Genomic DNA, 18,969 nt, shown 5'->3' on the forward strand with positions numbered 1-18,969 from the left:
TTCATGTAGTTCATCAATGTATCAACTTTGCATTGTCAGGGGTTGAAATGCTTGTGCTGTGTTTGAAAGACAGAACTGTGTAATTCTATATTTAAAAAAAAGAGAGAGAGGCAAAGACAGTGAGACATTATGTAAAATGAAAAAGCTGCAAGGATATATAATGTAAGTGAAATTCAGCATGCAGTGCTGAGGGGATGTCCTGTCTCAGCAGAGAACCAAAACAAGCTGGTTTCCGCAGAGAGTCCTCCGAGCTCGCCCACAGTGCTGTACGAGGTCCTGGCTGACTCCTCTCACCCTGTGTTCTCTGACTACATCCTCTTAAAATCGGTATGGAGGAACTGCAAAGCCGAAAACTAACACAAGCAAAACATGACTTCTGGAAACAGCAGCTCTTCAAAAGCAGCTTCAACAAAACATCATGTTGTTTCCAACGCTATCTAATACCTCAAGCTACAAAAAAGGGTTGTGAGAGTTGTCATCATTTTTCATCTTTTCTGATCTCTTGAATATCGCTGCTACAAATACATTTTCCGTATCTGTTTATTTAAGTGTTTTGACTCCAACTTTTGACAGATTGTTTGCATTCTCACAAATTCTTTAAGCAAATTCCTTCAAGAGACAAAATGTTTGTCTGGCAAAAAGCTTGTTCAAATTCATTCCAACCCCACATTACCTTATATTACATTACGTTAGATTAGATTAATGCTAAAATTAGATTTGAGAGCCCCAGACTTAAAAATATTCACAAAAACAATGGTGATCTTACAGTATAAAGGGGGCGACTCAACCAAAAACAGCATTCAAACTCTAATTCCATTATATTAGAAGGTTTAGCCAAGATTGAGTCATCTGACAGAGCTGAAAGCAAACATTTAGAAACTGCAGATACAGATATGTCCGACAGCGACTGGAGACATTTACTCATTTAGATTTTAGCTTTCAGTCAGCTTTCACTCACTCCCTGAAGGAATGATATTGACTGTGTGCGGATCAGAGGTGTACTGACAGTTTAAAACACAGCAGTGGTGTTTTTCAGCCTTTTTTCTCCCTCATCGCTGTCTTTTCTGTATTTATCACGTGTCACACAGTAACTCTTCACTCCAGCAAGGAACTAATTCATGTGCTCTTAATTATCTTTGGAGTGCCAGCAGCCATTAGTGTGTAAGTGTGTGTGTGTGCGTGTGTGTGTGTGTGTGTATGTGTACAGTATGTGTGTGCTTGTTGGCAGAGACACTCCTTTAGGACAGAACAGACAAGTCGATCATATTGCTCCTGCTTTTTCACTTTCCTTCGTAACCAACACAGTTTTATGTTGTCTCTTCTCTGTGTCTGTGCTATGTCTCCTTTTTTTTCTCCCTCTGCTCTTTCCTCTCTATTGAACTAATTTCTTTGTCTCTCTCTCTCTCTTTTTCTATGTCTCCCTTTCCTAGCCTTTCCCTTAGGATCTGAATATTTCATACTTCATGCCTCTCTTCTTAACTCCATCTGTTTCTTCCCTCATCTTTCACATTTTTCAAAATGACATTGTAAACTTGTGTTTTTGTTTATGTTCGTTTACGCTGCCTACTTTTCCTCCCTCTGCCACTCCCCACATGTTGATTCCCTCAATCCTCCCCTTTATCCAGCTCTCTGCACTGATGACTGTAACACTTGAGACATGGATTTCCTGTCAGGACTCTGTAAGTGCTGCTTGAGACACACACACAGCAGATGTAGCCAGAGGCTACCTTAGGTCAAATTTGGGAAGAAGACAGAGGTATTTGCTAAGCGAAAGAGCAAGAAAGGAAGACGAAAACAGGAGACGAAAGTGAGTGTGATGACAAAACATAATGGGGCCCAAGGGAAATCCAGACCATCAAGTACATATTGTGAAGGGCAATTAAAGGACAGTGAAACCCACTGAAACAGAAGTATAAGAAAAAACGGAAAAAAGGATTATTAAGTCTTAAAAACGGATAATGTTTGGTGGCTTATTTGTTTGGTTGCCATGTGACTCACGCTCAGTCAAGGTGGTCGCTGCTTCACAATTTCAGTAAACCCAAACTCCAGACTTAGAATAAAGTGCCGTCAGAAACCTAAAGGTGATAGCTAAAGGTAACAGCTTCCACACTCATGTCTATGGTCCTACGTAGGGAGTGAGTGTATGTGTGTGTTTCCTCTTACTGTGCTGTCCCATGAGCTGGTAGAGCTTGTTCAAGGTCTCTGTGTGTTCAGATGCTGGGTGGTTTGGTGGGTGCTGCTCTGGACTGGGCCCACACTTCTGGGAGTGGGGGGGTGGCGTCTTACTGCTGTAGCTGCACACAAATGATGGCAGAATGGTCGGGTAGTTCATCCCGCCATTCAGTCGCCCGAGCAAAGCCCCCATGTCCTGGGTGACAACAGACGGGTTGCCGCCTCCGCCTCCGCTATTTCCATTTGTACTTCCTCTCCGGACAGGAAGCGACTTCATCTCCAGCTCCTCCTCTCCTCCAACTCCTCCTTCTCCGTCCATGTGCTCTGTGGTTGCCACGCTGATGGTGTGCTGCCCCCCGTTGCTGAGGCGACAGTGCTGGTGCTGATGGTGCTGCAGAAGGTTATGGATCGGTCTCAGCCACAATGCGCTACCCGGACCTAAGCCTCCGCAGCCCCTGCTGGAACCGTGGCCGTGTCCATTACCCCCGCCGTTACTGCCTCCGCCACTGCCGTTAGGATTCACCTTTTTACGCCTTTTACTGTTCAAAGGACAAGATACATTAATAATGATTAATAACTGAACGTGAACAGGGAAGGTATTATCACCAGGTTTGCATTAAGTTGCAATATTCATCCTTTGTGTTTGTGTTTATGCGTTTGTATCTGAATGCATCTCTGGGGACGTGGCTCTCAACAACTTGGGGGGCGGCCCACAATGTAATTCTGTGAGATCCAAAATTACCAAAGCACACTGACACAATTATTAAATGCTCATAACAAAACACATTTTGGTTGCCCCAAATGACTCATACAGTGTTGCAAATAGACACAGGAGGACCAGCAAAGACTACGAACTGCTGGGGAAAGCCATGATTAATTTAACCTGGGGGAGAAGTGTGATTATAATTTCAATAACAGGATTCTTTCTAGGTTTTTGACTGTCAACCTCACAATATCACAGAATATCTACAGCATGCATGAAAATAAAGACTTCATTTAATCACTGGATATTTCTAGACATAGAAAATAAACTATACCACCAAAAAACAAATATATATATATAACCTGTGCCATCCAGAGTATATCCTCTGCAGTCTGCGTGTTAGCTTGCGATAAAGGTGACTGATGTAGCGTAGCATCTCCTCGTAGCATGAGCCTGGTTCGCTGTAGCTGGCGAGCGTGGAGTCGTTGGACATGTAGCGAGCGCGCTGCTCCCTCATCAGGGCGTTCTCCCTCTGCTTCGTCTCGGAGAACTGGGTGGCGATGACCACGAGGCACAAGTTGATCATGAAGAAAGAGCCCACCTGGTTGGGAAGGTAAAGAATATCAACACTGTGGCTACTTCATCAATACTTTATTTGAGGAACAACTCATTGTTGACACTTGTTAGTGTGTCAAAAGTGTAATAAAACACTGTGTCCACAAGAAGCCGCATTAGGGCTTATGTATTATTAAGATGCAGCCTGTTTAGCCAGATCCTGTGGATGATAAACTGACTTTGTTTTTATCATTACTTAAAAATTATGAAATTTAAATCATGTTGCTGAGGTGGCCTTGCCAGGAAGTTAGAAACATCTATCAAGTCTATAATGGAAAGTCTATTTAACATGCCATTACTGTACGTTACTGAAAGAGCGATAGGAAATTACTTTCTCCATCTTCTTTAAAGGTCTTTTCTCTGACATTGTCAGTTATCTTCATTTCTGTCTCACTTTCTATACGAATCACTTTTCAGCCTTCTCTCGTCTCTCCCCCAATTTCTCTCCCCTCTCTTTCTTCCTCTGAATGCATAATAAGCATTTTACATGCCTTTTACATCAAACGACAGGCAGGCGGGGAGCTCATACAGCATTGTAAAATATAGCCGCAGCTGGGATCTTTGAAAACCCCCACAACAGCACGCTGAGAGTGAAATTATACACGATAAGAAGTCTGTGAGGTTCAACAGAGGGGAGTTACGCTCCAAGCAGTGTTTGGTGGTTTTACTTTAGAAAGGTTATTCTGGGTTTTCCAAATCAGGACGGAAAAGCAAGTACGCAAAAATGTCTTTCAGGAGCAACACGTTGTACATATGCGTATTTGTTGAGCATCCAAACCACAATACTGCAGACTGTGTCGAGCTGTATGAAGAGGAAATGTGTATGTCAGATAGTGCTCAGTTCAGAGTCGCTACATTCTGTCTAGCTTTAATCGAGTGGGTTATCATTTTATTTGCCTGTTTTTCTAGAAGAGAACATGTGTGTGGTATCTAAATATAATGGCATACATAACTTCACATTCTGAACCACTTCCCACTTGTAATTCATGTGCAAACTATACTCTACAGATTGCTGTTACGCCACCAAAAACTCAAAAACAAAAGTTAATTTAGAAAACTATAGCAAGTCAGGATTACAGTGAAACATTGAGCTTTTGTGTTTGGGCTCATTAAATGCTGGAGTGGTTTTTGCTTGGGTCAGTTTCAAACAAGGCCCATGTTGCTCCATGTAGATCTGGCGCCAGATAATTTGGACCCAATCAAAAGTGCATTTTTTTCATTTTTTAATTAATTTTGCTGCTATTTTGGAGCTTGCTCTTTTGAGTTCCAGCAACACATTCAAATATCAGGAGAGGTTAACTAAAATAAAAATAAAACACAAGGGGGTACTTACGATAATGAGCAGTATAAAATATATAAAATTGTAGAAGGAGTGAGCATCCATGACATAGTACATGATATCTACCCATCCCTCCAATGTGATGACCTGGTGGTAGAGACAAAAGGACAAAGAGAGAGAGACAGAGAGAGAGAGGGGGAGATATTGTATTATAATGAACAGGAAAGTAGAAAAACATTCCTTCGTAGCTCTGCATATTGCTTTTTCTCCAAAAAACATATGACAAACACCCCCACGCACAAAACTATGCACACAGACGCACACAGACACTCAAAGCACACAGCAGTCAGATGCAGTACATTTCCAATTCTGTTTTTAATGGCGAGTCCTCAGAAGAAAGCCTGTGGTGTCCCTCCAACTTCTCATGCATGTGTGTGTGTGTCTGCATGTGTGTGTGTGCGCCAGGGGACTGACGCAGCTCTTTCATGTAGCCACCATGCTAATGAGCAGTTGAGATGCTGATATCTGAAAGCGGTGGCTCAGCTCAGCCAAGCTGATAATACACTCACACCTCAACGTTCACACCTCAGCTAGCATAACACACTCCAGCACAAGCTGCGAGAGCACGCACAACAATGGCACAAGCAGACATACACTGAACAAGTGTCCAAACAGGGACGTGCATGCATGCACTCCTGTGTATTCAGAAAGAGTCATACGCAAACCTTGAACAGACACCACAAATGCATTTTATTATGCACACACTTACACACACCCGTAGACCCAGAGGCGACTAATCTCGACCGTATTGCTCTCCTTGCACCAGATTAACAAAAGAGCCGAGGATTGTCAGTTCTGAGCTCAAACACGCTTGTATAATGTAATCACTGCGCATCTTTTTATTCTATAGAAACAGACAACACCCAAACACATATTTAGTCAATCCAACTAATAATCTAACTGGAAAGCAAGAAAACCAAACAACCATCTAGCAAAGACTAGCCAGCATTTTGCAGACAGACCTCACAATACAGACTTAAATAGACTATCCCTCATTCATACAATCCATCAAGTATTGGAATTTTGGTTTATATCAACAATAAAAGTACATATCTTCTTTATCAAAATTGAAGAAAGGACAATTCCTAAAGGACCATCAAGCAGCACATGTTGCTATAAATCTTCATCTTGTGTCAAGCCATGATATACATCGCAGAAAAGAGAAGATTCTCAGCTGGCATGGGATATTTAACAGAAGAGACAAAAGCGATCAACTGCTATAACCTGACGTCTCAGGCCACCTCCATCCTCAGCTCCTGACCCACCTCGAAGGTCAGAGATATCCTGTCATTCATGCTAATGACATACATGCGGAGCAGAGAGCACTTTCTCAGCTGTCATTGGTGAATGTCATTGTTCTTGAACCTGAATGGACAGTCTGGCAGAACAGGTGTGTGTGTGTGTGTATACAGTCAATAGTCATTAGCATGTAGGTTGTTAGAAACATTGACCGGATGACCCCTAAGATGCCTTCACTCTTGTAGACATCCTTTATCTCTCCAGTCTACCTCTTCATATGTAATCCCTTCTTCTTTCTCACTTTTTCCACTTGTTCCTTCACTCTCAGCTCTGCTCTTCTCTTTTTTCTCTCCTTACAGTGTTGACAGAGGTCAGTCCATCACCTGGTTCTTAAACCATGGATCAGGATTGAGTGACATCCTCCTGTGAAATCAATTGTTATCAGATACTACTGAATACTAGTATGAGCCCTGCAGTCAAGAAAACAAACAAACAAATAAACTAGTATTAAATGATGTGAATGTTCAACTGGGAGCCTCTGCAAAATGTCTCAAACTATCATTTTGGCTGAATCTAAAACAATAAAACTAACCCTGAACAAACCTACAGTAACCATACGTTTCAGCTGACTACATTTCCAATTACCACAGTTGAAGACTTCGAAAACCAACACAGAAGCCAACATGGGAAGCCGTCATAGTATATTTTAAGTATGGCCAAATGGGATCCAATCAAGGCTTGGTTGTGGTGGGTTTCCAACGTGACATGTTAACAGCCTGTTGTGCTCTGCAGGGGTCTCGGGGTAAACCTGAATTAACTCATTTGGGACCATGGGTTGAAATGTTTTCAAAACCCTGCCCTGAGATGTATAATTCATGTTCTTTATATTTACAGACACTGAAGGAATAAAGCTGTAGACTGGGATAACAAGCCAAGCATCTCATTTAACATTCAATATAGCCTTCTCCTTTTTTTCAGCATACTTTCTTTCTTCCTCCCTCTGTATCTGTCTCACAACCACATTTGTCTGTCTCATTACTCACTGTTTCTACCTCTGTGTCCATCCACCTGTCAACAAACTTAAACTGTTTAAATTGTTTTGTTTCGAGGTTGTGATCAATCAGTTGTCAATGTAATCACTCAATGCCTGTCTCTTTATTAATTGAAATGTTTCCATTGCTACAGGCCCTTTATTAACAAATGGTAACATCTAATACAGGGGTGCCCAATACGTCGATCACGATCTACCGGTCGATCGCAAAGGTAGTGTGGGTAGATCGCATGGCATTACATAAAATAGACGTCAGCCTATCATCCATCCTCACTATGAAATTTGTCACTTGATTGACATACAGGGCAGCCAGTCTGACATCTGATCTTTTCTGACACATGGGTCACCACGCATGCGCATACAAGCGCGGCAAGTGCGGCAAAACTCTAGCAAGTTACCGAGTTTATTAAGTCCAAATACCGTTCCACCTTGACTGATGATCATTTGGAAGTGTGCTACTGTCCGGACTATGCATCCCTGGCTGATTCCATTCAGTGCAAGTCATTGTCAGTAAGGTAATGACAAAAAATGTACAGAGTTATATTGTGCAATATGGGTTCATGCAGATATGCAAGGTACACCAACGTATATTGTACATATAAAGAATACTCAATATATTTATAAATAAATATATGTTTTGCGTTTTTGTAGTAGGTAGATCATTTTGACTTGGTCATTTCATAAGTAGCTCGCATGCTGAAAAAGTGTGTGCACCCCTGATCTAATACAAATACTTTTTCAGATTTTTCTCAAATTGTAACTTTATGTCACATGCATCATAATTTACATGAAACATATTTAAACTCCAGATGAGAACTTATATTTTGAACTTCTGCTTGTCATGTTACACCACTACACCTGAGTGTGCAGGCAGCAGCGCCTCCTGACTGCAGAGACAGAGCAGTACCTGGTGACTAAACCCATGACTAATGCGTGCAACTTTTCCAATCATCGCTTGCATCTACCACTTTAACACTAACAGGCACAATGGATCCTAAAATACACACACACACACACACACACACACACACACACACACACACACACACGATATACCTGGCAAAAAACTAATCTCATCGAAGACTCAAAGTGTTACTTGCTAAACCATCACAAAAAAAAACAGCTAAATCTAATCTTTAAAGCCTCTGACTGTGAGCTGGGACCACGCACACACACACACACACTGGAAAGTTGTGAGTACTTAGCAGGGATAAGTATATCTGCTTGTCTGTGTGTGTGTGTGTGTGTGTGTGTGTGTGTGTGTGTGTGTGTGTGTGTAAGACTCTCTTTGAGAAAGTCATGTTGTGCAAGTCAAAGTCTGTTAGACACAGAGACAAATCTATCAGCGGGTCCTGGATAGATCTATTAAAATGGCTGGAATTCATATCTCAACAGCACAGACAGGGTTAGCACACAGACTGTGATAGGGGAAAGCCTATCACGGCCCCTGGGGGAGCTGGAATCAGCAAGAGAGAAAAAGCAAAATACATTTTCACGACCAGTGTGTGAAGAGGAAATGGCTTTCAGGTCATGACGCGTGCCCTCTGATGGCCTGATGGGTGGAATTTCTAACAGGATGACTTTGAAATTTCAATACACTGCTAATTTTGTGTTGTTTTCTACTTATTTTGTGTATGCAAAGAAATTGCATTTTAACTGGCTCGCCATATGTGATCAGCTCGTCATTACTCTCTTGTTGGTAAAACCTTCAGTTTATAACAGGTAATGCATGCTATAGCAGCTTGTGTTTATACTCCTACAAAGCACAATCTCTTTGATAGAAACTCATCTCGCTTCCCGCTGGGCTTAAAGTCCAATGAGGCCTCCACAAACCCTGAAAACTCTTCTCACTTTTAGCAAACCGTATGCTCTCAGTCTAGTCAGACACAATTTGTTCTGCTAAAAACAAGGGTCATGAACCATGCTGTCTATTAGAGTTAACTTATTTACACAACTTTCTGCATGAATGTAACCAAATGTAGCTCACTGAAAAAAAGTCAGTAAATTGTGAGCGATATTGTGAGCTTCCGGTTTCCTCAGTGAGATGACTAAACATGATATATTTTAATAAGGTCTGTTTTACCTCTGCAACTAACTAGCAAAATGAGTTCGCCACTTAGCTTATGGTTAGCTGAAATTGTAATTTAACATTGTTATGGAAATTGAGGTGTTAAAATGTTCATATACTTGTAAGTAGAAAATGTATTGAAATATAATCTAAGAGTGATTGTTGAGAAACATATGTATAACCATGTAAGGGTGAAGACTGGAAAAGTACTATTGACACTGTAAGACAACCTCATGACATGATGGCTGCATAGGGGGAGTAAGCATAAGTATCATCAATGTGGATATGTGTTAGACAAAGACAAGTACTGTGTATAATGTGTCACAAGGTATAGAGCATGCAGAGCAGGGCCAGTTACGTATGGGGTGACTCTTGATTGCAAGCAATAAAAAACAAATCTTGGGAACATTAATAAATTCTTAACACCGTGCTCTCCATGTTTTTGCTTTACATCTAAATCTGCACATTTATCCCTTCTTACCTGGAATATGGCTATCCAGGCGTAGCCAATATTGTCAAAGTTGACAGCTCCCTTGTGAGGGTTGAGGTCCCCGGGGCGACACACATTATAGTACTGGTTCCAGTTAACACAGCTGTTAACGCTGGCCCCACCCACCGCAGGGGCTGACCCAATCAGAGCTGGACTTTGGTGGGAAGCTGGCAATGAGCACTCTGCCCCGCCCTCGGTGTAGGCCGGCACATCGAAGCAGCGCAGCATCCCGTTCTCGCGGGGAGCCGAGCAGATAAAAGGGCTGTCTTCACCTTCCTCGGACATGTAGTAAGGACTTATGGACAAGTTGTACATTCTGAATGGAAAAAGAATAACAAAAACAAATTTCTATGTTATTACAATACATTTATTATGGATACAGTTGGCTTTCAGACATTTCTTTTTTTTTTGTTGTTGTTTTATAAGTTCTATAGTGGGTTATATTAGCAATATACTGTAGATACACTGAGAATTGACTGATCCATTGTGAGGAATTAAAAAGTTTCCCATTACAGGAAAATAGAATATACAGAATATGTCATTTATGATTAGAAGCAGGAAAGTAATTCATTCTAAGTCATTGTGATTTGTAATCATTTAGGAATGGGTTAGTCAAAGTGCTTGTACAGAATAGAGAAACACACAAATCTTCCCCAAGACCTTGACTGCCTCAAATAAAAATCATCTTCCTCAGAAAGTTACAAAACATTGCTGACACTTTTTTTTATTGCTCTTATTGTGCCATTTGCCAATAAGCAGGATCAGATTACCCTTTGTGCAATTTAAGGTGAGCTTCCACATAGAAACCTGGATTAGATGTTAGCAAACAGTGTAATCAATGAGAGTGGATATATCATTGAACTTATGAAAGGGCACAAATCCAATCACAGATGTTATCATTGAATTTGCCACAAAACACCTCAAGCAACAACGACCAACTACTACTCCCACACTGTTTTCACACTGTATCTACACTGTGTGTTCTCTTCTTCCATCAGGGATTTCCACCCTAATCATAAATCCTCTGAACGACAGACTAATGAGGTAGATGAACCTTCTGTCTCATAATTGCTCCGTAGCTCAAAAGTCAAACTACGGCTGCAAACAATAGAGCAGAGTTAAACACCTTTACTGGAAGCTGTGGACAGTGTAACTGCTCACTTCCATCTTGGCTGTCATGAAGTTACTACTTAAATTGCTCATTTCCTTTTGTCTTCATTGTGGCCCAAACTGCAGTTTGTTATTTTGCAGGAGCTTGTGATGTAACTTTTGCAGCCTGTAATCCCTGAAAACAATTTTTATTTTAATCGCTCTTTTTTTGGTCAAAACTATACCTACCCAGTTGATTTCTTTTCATCAAGCAGTTCTACTTTAGAGAGGGGAGTTCACAGTTAGGCTCAATCTCATTTTGGCCACTTCATCCTCATCCTGTCCACTCCACCTCTTTTTGTGCATTCACATGTAGGGTTTGCCGAATCAAGAGCTATGCCAAAGTGGGAGTGGAAGTGGACTATCAAACCCTCCAACAATGAGTCTGCACTGGTGTTTATAGCTCGAGCAGAAAATGGAGGAATAGAAAATCACCCTTACTACTCAAATATCGTTTTGTTCATGCTACATTCTCCCAACACTGTCTTTCCATGGTGGGTTTAGATACCATACAGTCTGCATGCTTCAATTAAAAAGAGAAAATATAATCATTCTAATAGCATGTACTTATCATTATTTTGGGGACATTCGACATTTAAAGTGAAACAGCACATAATAACTCAGAAGCTGAGCGAGCAAGGCATCTACCAGTATCCATGGAGACAGCTGTGTCCTATTCATGGTAGAAAGTCGTGAGTGCATCCCACAGTTTACCTGCTTATTTATACCCTCCCCTTTAAAGTGGAGAGCCCTCCATAACTGTGAGTGTGCCTTTATGCGGACTGACATTCACTCTTGAATTTCTAGTGGGGAGCGACCGGTTCTTATTCTTTACCGGACTGTCTACTGATCGACTCCCTTTATGTTCCAGCCATTCCTGTCTTTTTACCTGTTTGCCATCCAGTTTATGTCCCTCCTTTAGACTCTCCTGTGTTTGTTTGTCTGACTCATGCCTGCATGTTACTGACTTTAAACCTGACCTTGGTAAAAAAAAGTAAACTGCCTTTTCATCCCACATGCTGAATCTGTCTGGTTATGCATCCATGCCTTGCCTAGTTGAACTACTAATGCTGACTTGATTGTCTTAAGCCTACACACATTGCCAGTACAGAAAATATTGTTATTACTCCCCAGGACCTTAAGAGATTCTGGAGATGAACACTGTTGAAAGACATCCAGCAGCAGCAGCAGTATATCACACTTTAACACAACAAAAAAAGGGACATGATGGGAAATATCCGGGAGGCTGACTATTGGAGGGAAAATTAAACTCTTACTTGAATCTAATGTGATAAGAGTCATGTAGCAAATGTTGGCTTCCTTATGGTTTCAACACTAACTGGAGAAAGAGCTAATGCATGAAGTTGAGTGTGTGCCATGCTGGATAGTATAGTCGGGATTCATATTGCACTGGAGGTCAGACCGCCATTTGCTCTGAGAGAAAACACAGCAGCCTTGGCTATGAAATATTAAGCCGCTGTTCTCTTTCTGTCTTTCTCTCTTACACAAAGGAAGGATTCAGCAACATTAACTCTGGTACAATTTGTACCATTACATCAAAAACAGAATTAGTTCAAGGACGTCTAAGTGACATTTTTGGCTTTGTGAGGTTGTGGACGTTGAAGCAGTTTTTCTTTCTCTTTTGTATAATCTCAATCCCTACGGCTAAATTGGTGACTCTGAACTTTTCTGCTTGTGTATGTGCATGTGTGTGCCTGTTTGTGTCTTTTAGTGGAGATAGTGGTTATTTGTCTGTTGCTCTCCTCTTATAAGATGTATCTGTAAGATAAGATCAATCTGGGTCAACAGTTTTTCTCCGTTTTGGGTCAGTCACAATGTAATTTTTCATTTTGTCCATCTGGTAAAACAATCTGGTATTCAATTATATAATTTTTTTCTTGGGACATGGGCATTTTGGAATATTACAATTTAGGGTTTTTTTGGGTACACAGTCAAATCCCACAAGAACACGTCTGACGCAATTCTTGTAATATGTTCAGACTTAACTTTAAACCTTCTTAAGACACGAGAACCTCATCGTCTGCAAAGAGGAGTAGTTTTCTTCATGTGGGATTTTTCGAACAGTTGCTTTTGACTGTTCCAATTTATAGGCAAGATCAATGTGACAGATATTACATAACGTGGGGCAGAGACTACAGCCATATCTCACTCCACATCTACATTTCTCTCCCTGTGTTTCTTTTCCTCTCCTTGCTTCTCCTTGTATGTGTGTGAGGCCATACGGTGGTTTACATCCTGAGGGCGCTGTGCAGTTTGTGTACTCCAACAAGTTACAATGTCTGTATTTTTGCTACAGGCAACAGCTGATTGTTACACTCTATGACAACTCAACACGAACTCTAACAAGAGAGAAACAGAGAGACAAAAAGGAAGAAGGATGTGAACAGAAGGAAAGAAGGAAAAGGGCGCAGAACGAAAGAAAGATCATGTTTGAATTAAGTGAGCGGAGCATGTTTGAAGATTTCATGTGTGCATGCTGGAGGCAGTGCTGGTCACCATATGGATGTGGAGCAGCACTTGCAAAGCAGGGTGGATGACAGACTTTTTATGTGTGGGGGAAATAAAAAATTGATTGCAACTTCTACAGATGGGGTTTGTATTTTTCACTCAACCCCTGTTTTGTCAATACTCAAGGATAAAGAACTTGAATCAGATCCTCCAAAGAGTTTCTTCCCTTAAATACAATATAGATTTGACCAAGGTCTCCGAGAGGCAATTTCCTGGTGGCCGTTTGTGCTACTTCCTGCTCTGAAGAAAAGGAGGAAATGCAAATACTTCATCTCAAGACCACACTCCTTACGTTCTGATGTCCTCTCCCAGGAAGCAGCGGTTGCGCAGTAGCCCCGCCCACAGCTGCACTCCCACAATGCCGAAGATGAAAAAGACAAAGAAGCAGAGCAGAAGGACATTTCCCAGCATGGGCAGGGTGTCCAACAGCAGCGTCACCAAGATCCGCATACCTACATAACGGGACACAGAAAGTAAAGATGCCATCAGAAAATATAATTTTCACTGTCCTGTCCAAGCATAAACAAGCATGTTTAAAGTTCACATACATGATAGACAGTTGAGTTTTGCATGTGGCGCAGCTCTGGTCCACTGTACACCCTGATAACCTCTATTGATCTTGTGAGCTTGGAACCCACAACTTCATCCCCACAGCCAATATAATTACAAGTGATGACAATACTCAAAGTGACAGTTTGATGTTATTTCATCCTCTGGCAGTTGAACTCACAGCTTCCCTGTGGCTAGCATTATCTAACCACATGCGTTCAGCATCCATCTCCAGTTGTCAGATGTGTTCAGTGTCAGCAGAGTCAGGGATCTAGTCCCTCAGGTCCTTACTATGTGTTCTGACCCCTTTCACATACACATATCACAGCCTTGTCACATTGACCACACTCACAGTATGGCAATTCCATAGTGTTACTGCTGAATTTTGAAGTAAATCTCCTTAAATCTCCCTGAGTCACCTAAATTTCATCTCCAGACGCCACTTCAGGAGAGAGGTCTCCTTGGATCCATTATCATTTGGTGACAGGTGAAAAAAACAAAAACAAGTTCTCTGGTTTGTTTGTAAGTTTCACGGTTATCAGGATGGGTCTTCAACTCATCTGTGTTCTTATTAAAATTAAGTACATTTCCACTAAGTCAGAGTGAAATTAAACTCATACAGTTGTCAATCATTAATCATTAATTATTCGTTAGTCATGTGGAAATAAAGATGAGCAAAATGTGGATATTGTTCTTTCTTCTTTTTATACATTTTTCTTTTCTAATAGATAAATAATTTAGGGCAAAATTAATAACCCTCCTAATTTTACCAGATGTTGTGATCACAATTAATAATTGTAGTCACTCATCTTGAGGGATTAACTCAACAAGATGGCTGTTACACTTTCAAACTTTTTGTCTTTTTTAAATTACGTGTATAAATGTTGTGACAGACGATAATACTAGGATATATTAGGATAAGAAAGACCTGTGTAGAAAATAAGGTCAACACTGGGGAAAAAAATTAATAAGATCTGAACATCCCCTTCTTGTTTACAATATCGAAAGTATCCTGACGGGGGATATTTGATGTTGTTACTCTGTGAAGTACTAACTGTCCCCGAGGAGAAAGAGTCATCAGTGTGCATCGTCTTATTTGTGTTTCTCCATGTGTGCTTCTGTGTACACTCATTAGTCACAAAAGTTGCTGTCCACAACTTATTACTTTCTATATTGTGGCACAGCCATACATCTCAGGATGGGTTTTTGCTCAAGTCTTCATAATGTATATGGGAAAGAGAAAGAGGAAAAGTCTACTCTAAATCCATCCACTATTCATCAAACCCTTCAGTCAACCATCCATCCTTCTTTTTTTATTTTTGTGAGATATTTGACAGCCAGGCAGGTGAGGGCCAATCCATCAAAACAGATGAGATGTGGTCATGGCTTCAGGGTGGAATAGAAACCATAAAAGCACATCTTTTGGTCAGTAGGACACAAAGGGAGGAGTTACACTATGGTCATAAAATCAATTAAATGTCCAGTTTAAATCAATGTCTGATCACCAATCTGTCTCATATTAATTTGTGTTCTGACTGAGATCTTTTAACATATCTGCCTTTTTATATCTGTCAATTGGGGTTTTGTCTTTTGCTGTTTCCTGTTTCTCACAAAGAAAGGGGAGCAAAGTTAGAAAACCTTACACACACTCTAATGATACATGTTTCCCATCATGAAACTGTAAAAGAAGAAATATGTCGGTGTGCATGCTTGAGGAATACTCTAGAGACAGAGAGAGTTTTCCTGTCTACTTGTGTGCGTGCAGCACATGGAAACGTACACATGCACACACTGAGTAAACAGTACACAGACGTCTCTATAGTAAGGCATCTGTGTGCAGTGAAATCTGCTCTGCAAACACAAACATTTCACAGCACTGACATCCCTTAAGCAGAATACTGATGGTTCCTCCATACACCATTTTGGGTACGGAGATGAGATTCAGCAATACACTGAATTTCATTACTTAGAACGATACAGACAGGGTTAGAAAATACAAAGAGATTTAAAACTAGATTGACATTGCATTCACTCCCAGAGTTACAATACACTCTGTTAAGGTAGGTTTAATTAAACTAATGACGCACGAGTGGCAGATTCAATGAGAGAAAAGGGTCATCTATTCAGAGAGTCATGCCACTGGGATAAATTAAGCCTCCAAAGGCCTGAATTTCTGGAGAATTAACATTATTTTAACCAGTAAGTGGGGGTAATGTTGATGAGAACAAAAATGAATATGGGAAGATTTTAAAAACTGAAAATCTTTACACACAAGTCAAAATGTTATTTTGTCTTTTTCCTTTGAGATGTTGTGGAAAGCAGCAGGATTGTGGACTGAGGCCGTAATCTATGATGAAATCTTTTAATAAAGTCATAAAATTGGTTCTTAGATTAGATCTAGGAGTAATTAAATATGTTGCTAACAAGGAATTGAATCCAGTTATATATGTATATATGTGCAATGAACATGTGTGATGGCACATGTGAATAAGCAGTGCATTCCACTCAAATCCCGCGCTCCTCCCCCGCCAACTTTCCCTCTGCTCTCCAAGGGGCCTCTGTGCGACGTATGCCGTTACGTAACACCAAGGGCTGAGGGGAGGTGGAACTACTAATGAAACTCTGGAGAGACAGAGTGATCGCGGTATGGTTAGAAACAGAGATGCTAAGTAGGGAGAGTAAAACTTTGGCCTGGCTATTATCCCTGGCTGGCTTGCACCCACAAACCAGATGACAAAGAAAACTAAAGCTGAGATAGACTCTAAAAGACATTTTTCAAAAAGAGAGAGAGGAAAAATGAAGGAAGCAAGCCGGTGTTTAACATCCTCAGGGTGCCTGTGAATGTGTGTACCTGTGAGTATATGAGTCTGTGGGCTTCGGGGTGTGTTTGTGTCTGTCTGTATCCACACTGACCTTGACTTTCCAGCCGCAACCCTCATTGCAATTCTCTCCCTCTTTCTTCTCTCCATCTACCTCCCCGTGTCAGACCCTTCAGGGAGCGACTGAAAACTTGTTACAATCATATAAATTTTACTTCATCTTGTCCACGGCTGCAAAGATTGTTTCTCAGGGCTACTGTTAGCGTATTTTTCAGTCCTCACAGAGGTAGAACAACACAGTCAAAGTGTGCGTCACTGCGTGTGAGACTGTTCCTGATGACAACCTGCCATGCTTTATGATTGGGTTTGGGTTATTTGCAGTGCCCAAAGGACCCACGTACACACACACACACTTGTACATATAACGTCATCATTTACATAGGAGAATCTTAGGTCAACCTGTGTCACATGCTAACAAGTGGCTTATTCTGGGAAAGTGGGGTGGTCATTCAAATACACACACACACACACACACACACACACACACACACACACACACACACACACACAGTCTTTCAGCTTGCTGTAGCCAGACAGCAAGTAGACATCTATAACCCAGACAACATACTTTGTCAATCTAGTACAAATACCCCTCATGTACCAATAATACTCCCATGGTTCTCAAGAATTTTTTAAGAAGCTGTGTTTTAAAACCCGTAAACAAGTTGACATCAGACTGAAACAGCTGTGTACAACAAGAAGGAAATGTTTAAAACCCAGTCAATGAATCTGTTTGAGAGGTGTATTGAACAAAATGGCCACCGACACTGAACCTGAAAAACAGGTTGGCCGCTTGCCTAATGTATGCTGGTTAATAATCTTGTACGTTGTTATGACACCATTGTCTGGTGATCCTCTTTAGCTGCAGATTCATGGTCACCTCTGTCACAGAGCTTTTAGGAAAATGACAAACTATGTGCAAGTTCTCACTCAGCACTGCCGCGGGTACAACCTCTGGAAGTGAGATTAAAGCAAACATCAAGTCCCGGATCATCGGTCAACTTACCGTTAAAGTAGTGAGAATTTAGGCCACAGAGTTTTGCTTTCGTAACGCTCAATGCAAACTTGTACATATTACACAGTGGTCTTGTGAAATGCATATACCTCAGGGAGTTTGTGTAGATAGTTTGTAGCGGAAAAACATAAATGCAATATGATTAGAAATGTACATAAGGTGAACTACCTGTGCTGTGTGTATATTGCAACAAGATGTTGTCTGTATTGGGAAAAATAATGAAAAAAAAACCCAAATCTCTTCTAGTTAACCATGTTTAGTATTTATGAGTATCGACAACATGTAAAATGCTATTAACTAAAAGGCCTGTCTTCTTTGAGTAATAATGGTAGTCAAGGGCGATCACTCGACATATTCCTTTTCCTTGTTTTATCCACCTTTTCAAACCTTGTCGGGCTAAAGAGTGAATGACAGCAGGTGGATAAGTTGTGCGCTAGTATCCCTAGTCAAGGAAGATAAACCATCAGGGCATTTACCGCATCCATGCAAAGGGTGGAACACGGACTTACTTGGTACTCTGTTGATGGCCCGCAGTGGCCTGAGTACTCGGACGGTACGGATGGCTGACAGACTGGCATTATGGCCGTCCAGAGAATACTCCATCACCCTGAAGACACAGTCGGAGAAAGGCAGGAAGAGAGAGTTTTGCAAAAATACATTTGTGCACACAGATATATCTACACTAATCAACAACAAGAAAACTAAAAACACCAAAAATATAATAATGCTTATAATAAATAGCTCCTACCCACATAATTACTGTACATGACATTTAATTACATGGAGTCAGAAGCTTTTTTCCCTCTGTATAGTCTATATAGCAGCACCCAAACATCATCAATGTGAGACGTAGGCAGAGAGAGACAGTTATGGTCTTAATTGTTTTAAAAGTTTCTTGCACTCTGCTGTGTGATTGTGCTGGCTGCGTGAGGAGTGTGTGTGGTCACACTGGTTCAGCCCTTGCAGCGTGGGAGTAGCTAAAGGAATGTCTGCTGCTGATTGGGTCCTGCCCTCGCCCCAACCTACGGTATATAGTGGCCGCAGCCTTTAGTCTGGCTGTCTTGTCTTGGTTACTGCAATATTGTACTGAATATCTCTTATCTCGGAAGAAGTAGAGGTTGACTGAGTTTTTTTTAATCTTTTCTTCTCTCCTCTCTTTACTTATTTCCAG

At 41.0% G+C, this 18,969-nt stretch overlaps 1 protein-coding gene across 1 annotated transcript in view; it reads right to left on the reverse strand.

Annotated features, from left to right (window-relative positions):
- Positions 1-18,969, reverse strand: part of cacna1ha (calcium channel, voltage-dependent, T type, alpha 1H subunit a) — a 102,902-nt gene that overhangs the window by 32,350 nt on the left and 51,583 nt on the right. The window contains exons 4-9 of the mRNA XM_070923038.1: positions 18,308-18,405; positions 13,648-13,807; positions 9,669-9,993; positions 4,824-4,916; positions 3,238-3,476; positions 2,164-2,711 (exon numbers count right to left, since the gene is read on the reverse strand). Coding sequence (XP_070779139.1) covers positions 2,164-2,711; positions 3,238-3,476; positions 4,824-4,916; positions 9,669-9,993; positions 13,648-13,807; positions 18,308-18,405 — 1,463 coding nt within the window. The remainder of the gene's footprint in view (positions 1-2,163; positions 2,712-3,237; positions 3,477-4,823; positions 4,917-9,668; positions 9,994-13,647; positions 13,808-18,307; positions 18,406-18,969) is intronic.

This window comes from Enoplosus armatus, chromosome 17 (assembly GCF_043641665.1).
Source record: "Enoplosus armatus isolate fEnoArm2 chromosome 17, fEnoArm2.hap1, whole genome shotgun sequence".
In the NCBI taxonomy this organism is placed as follows: domain Eukaryota; kingdom Metazoa; phylum Chordata; class Actinopteri; order Centrarchiformes; family Enoplosidae; genus Enoplosus; species Enoplosus armatus.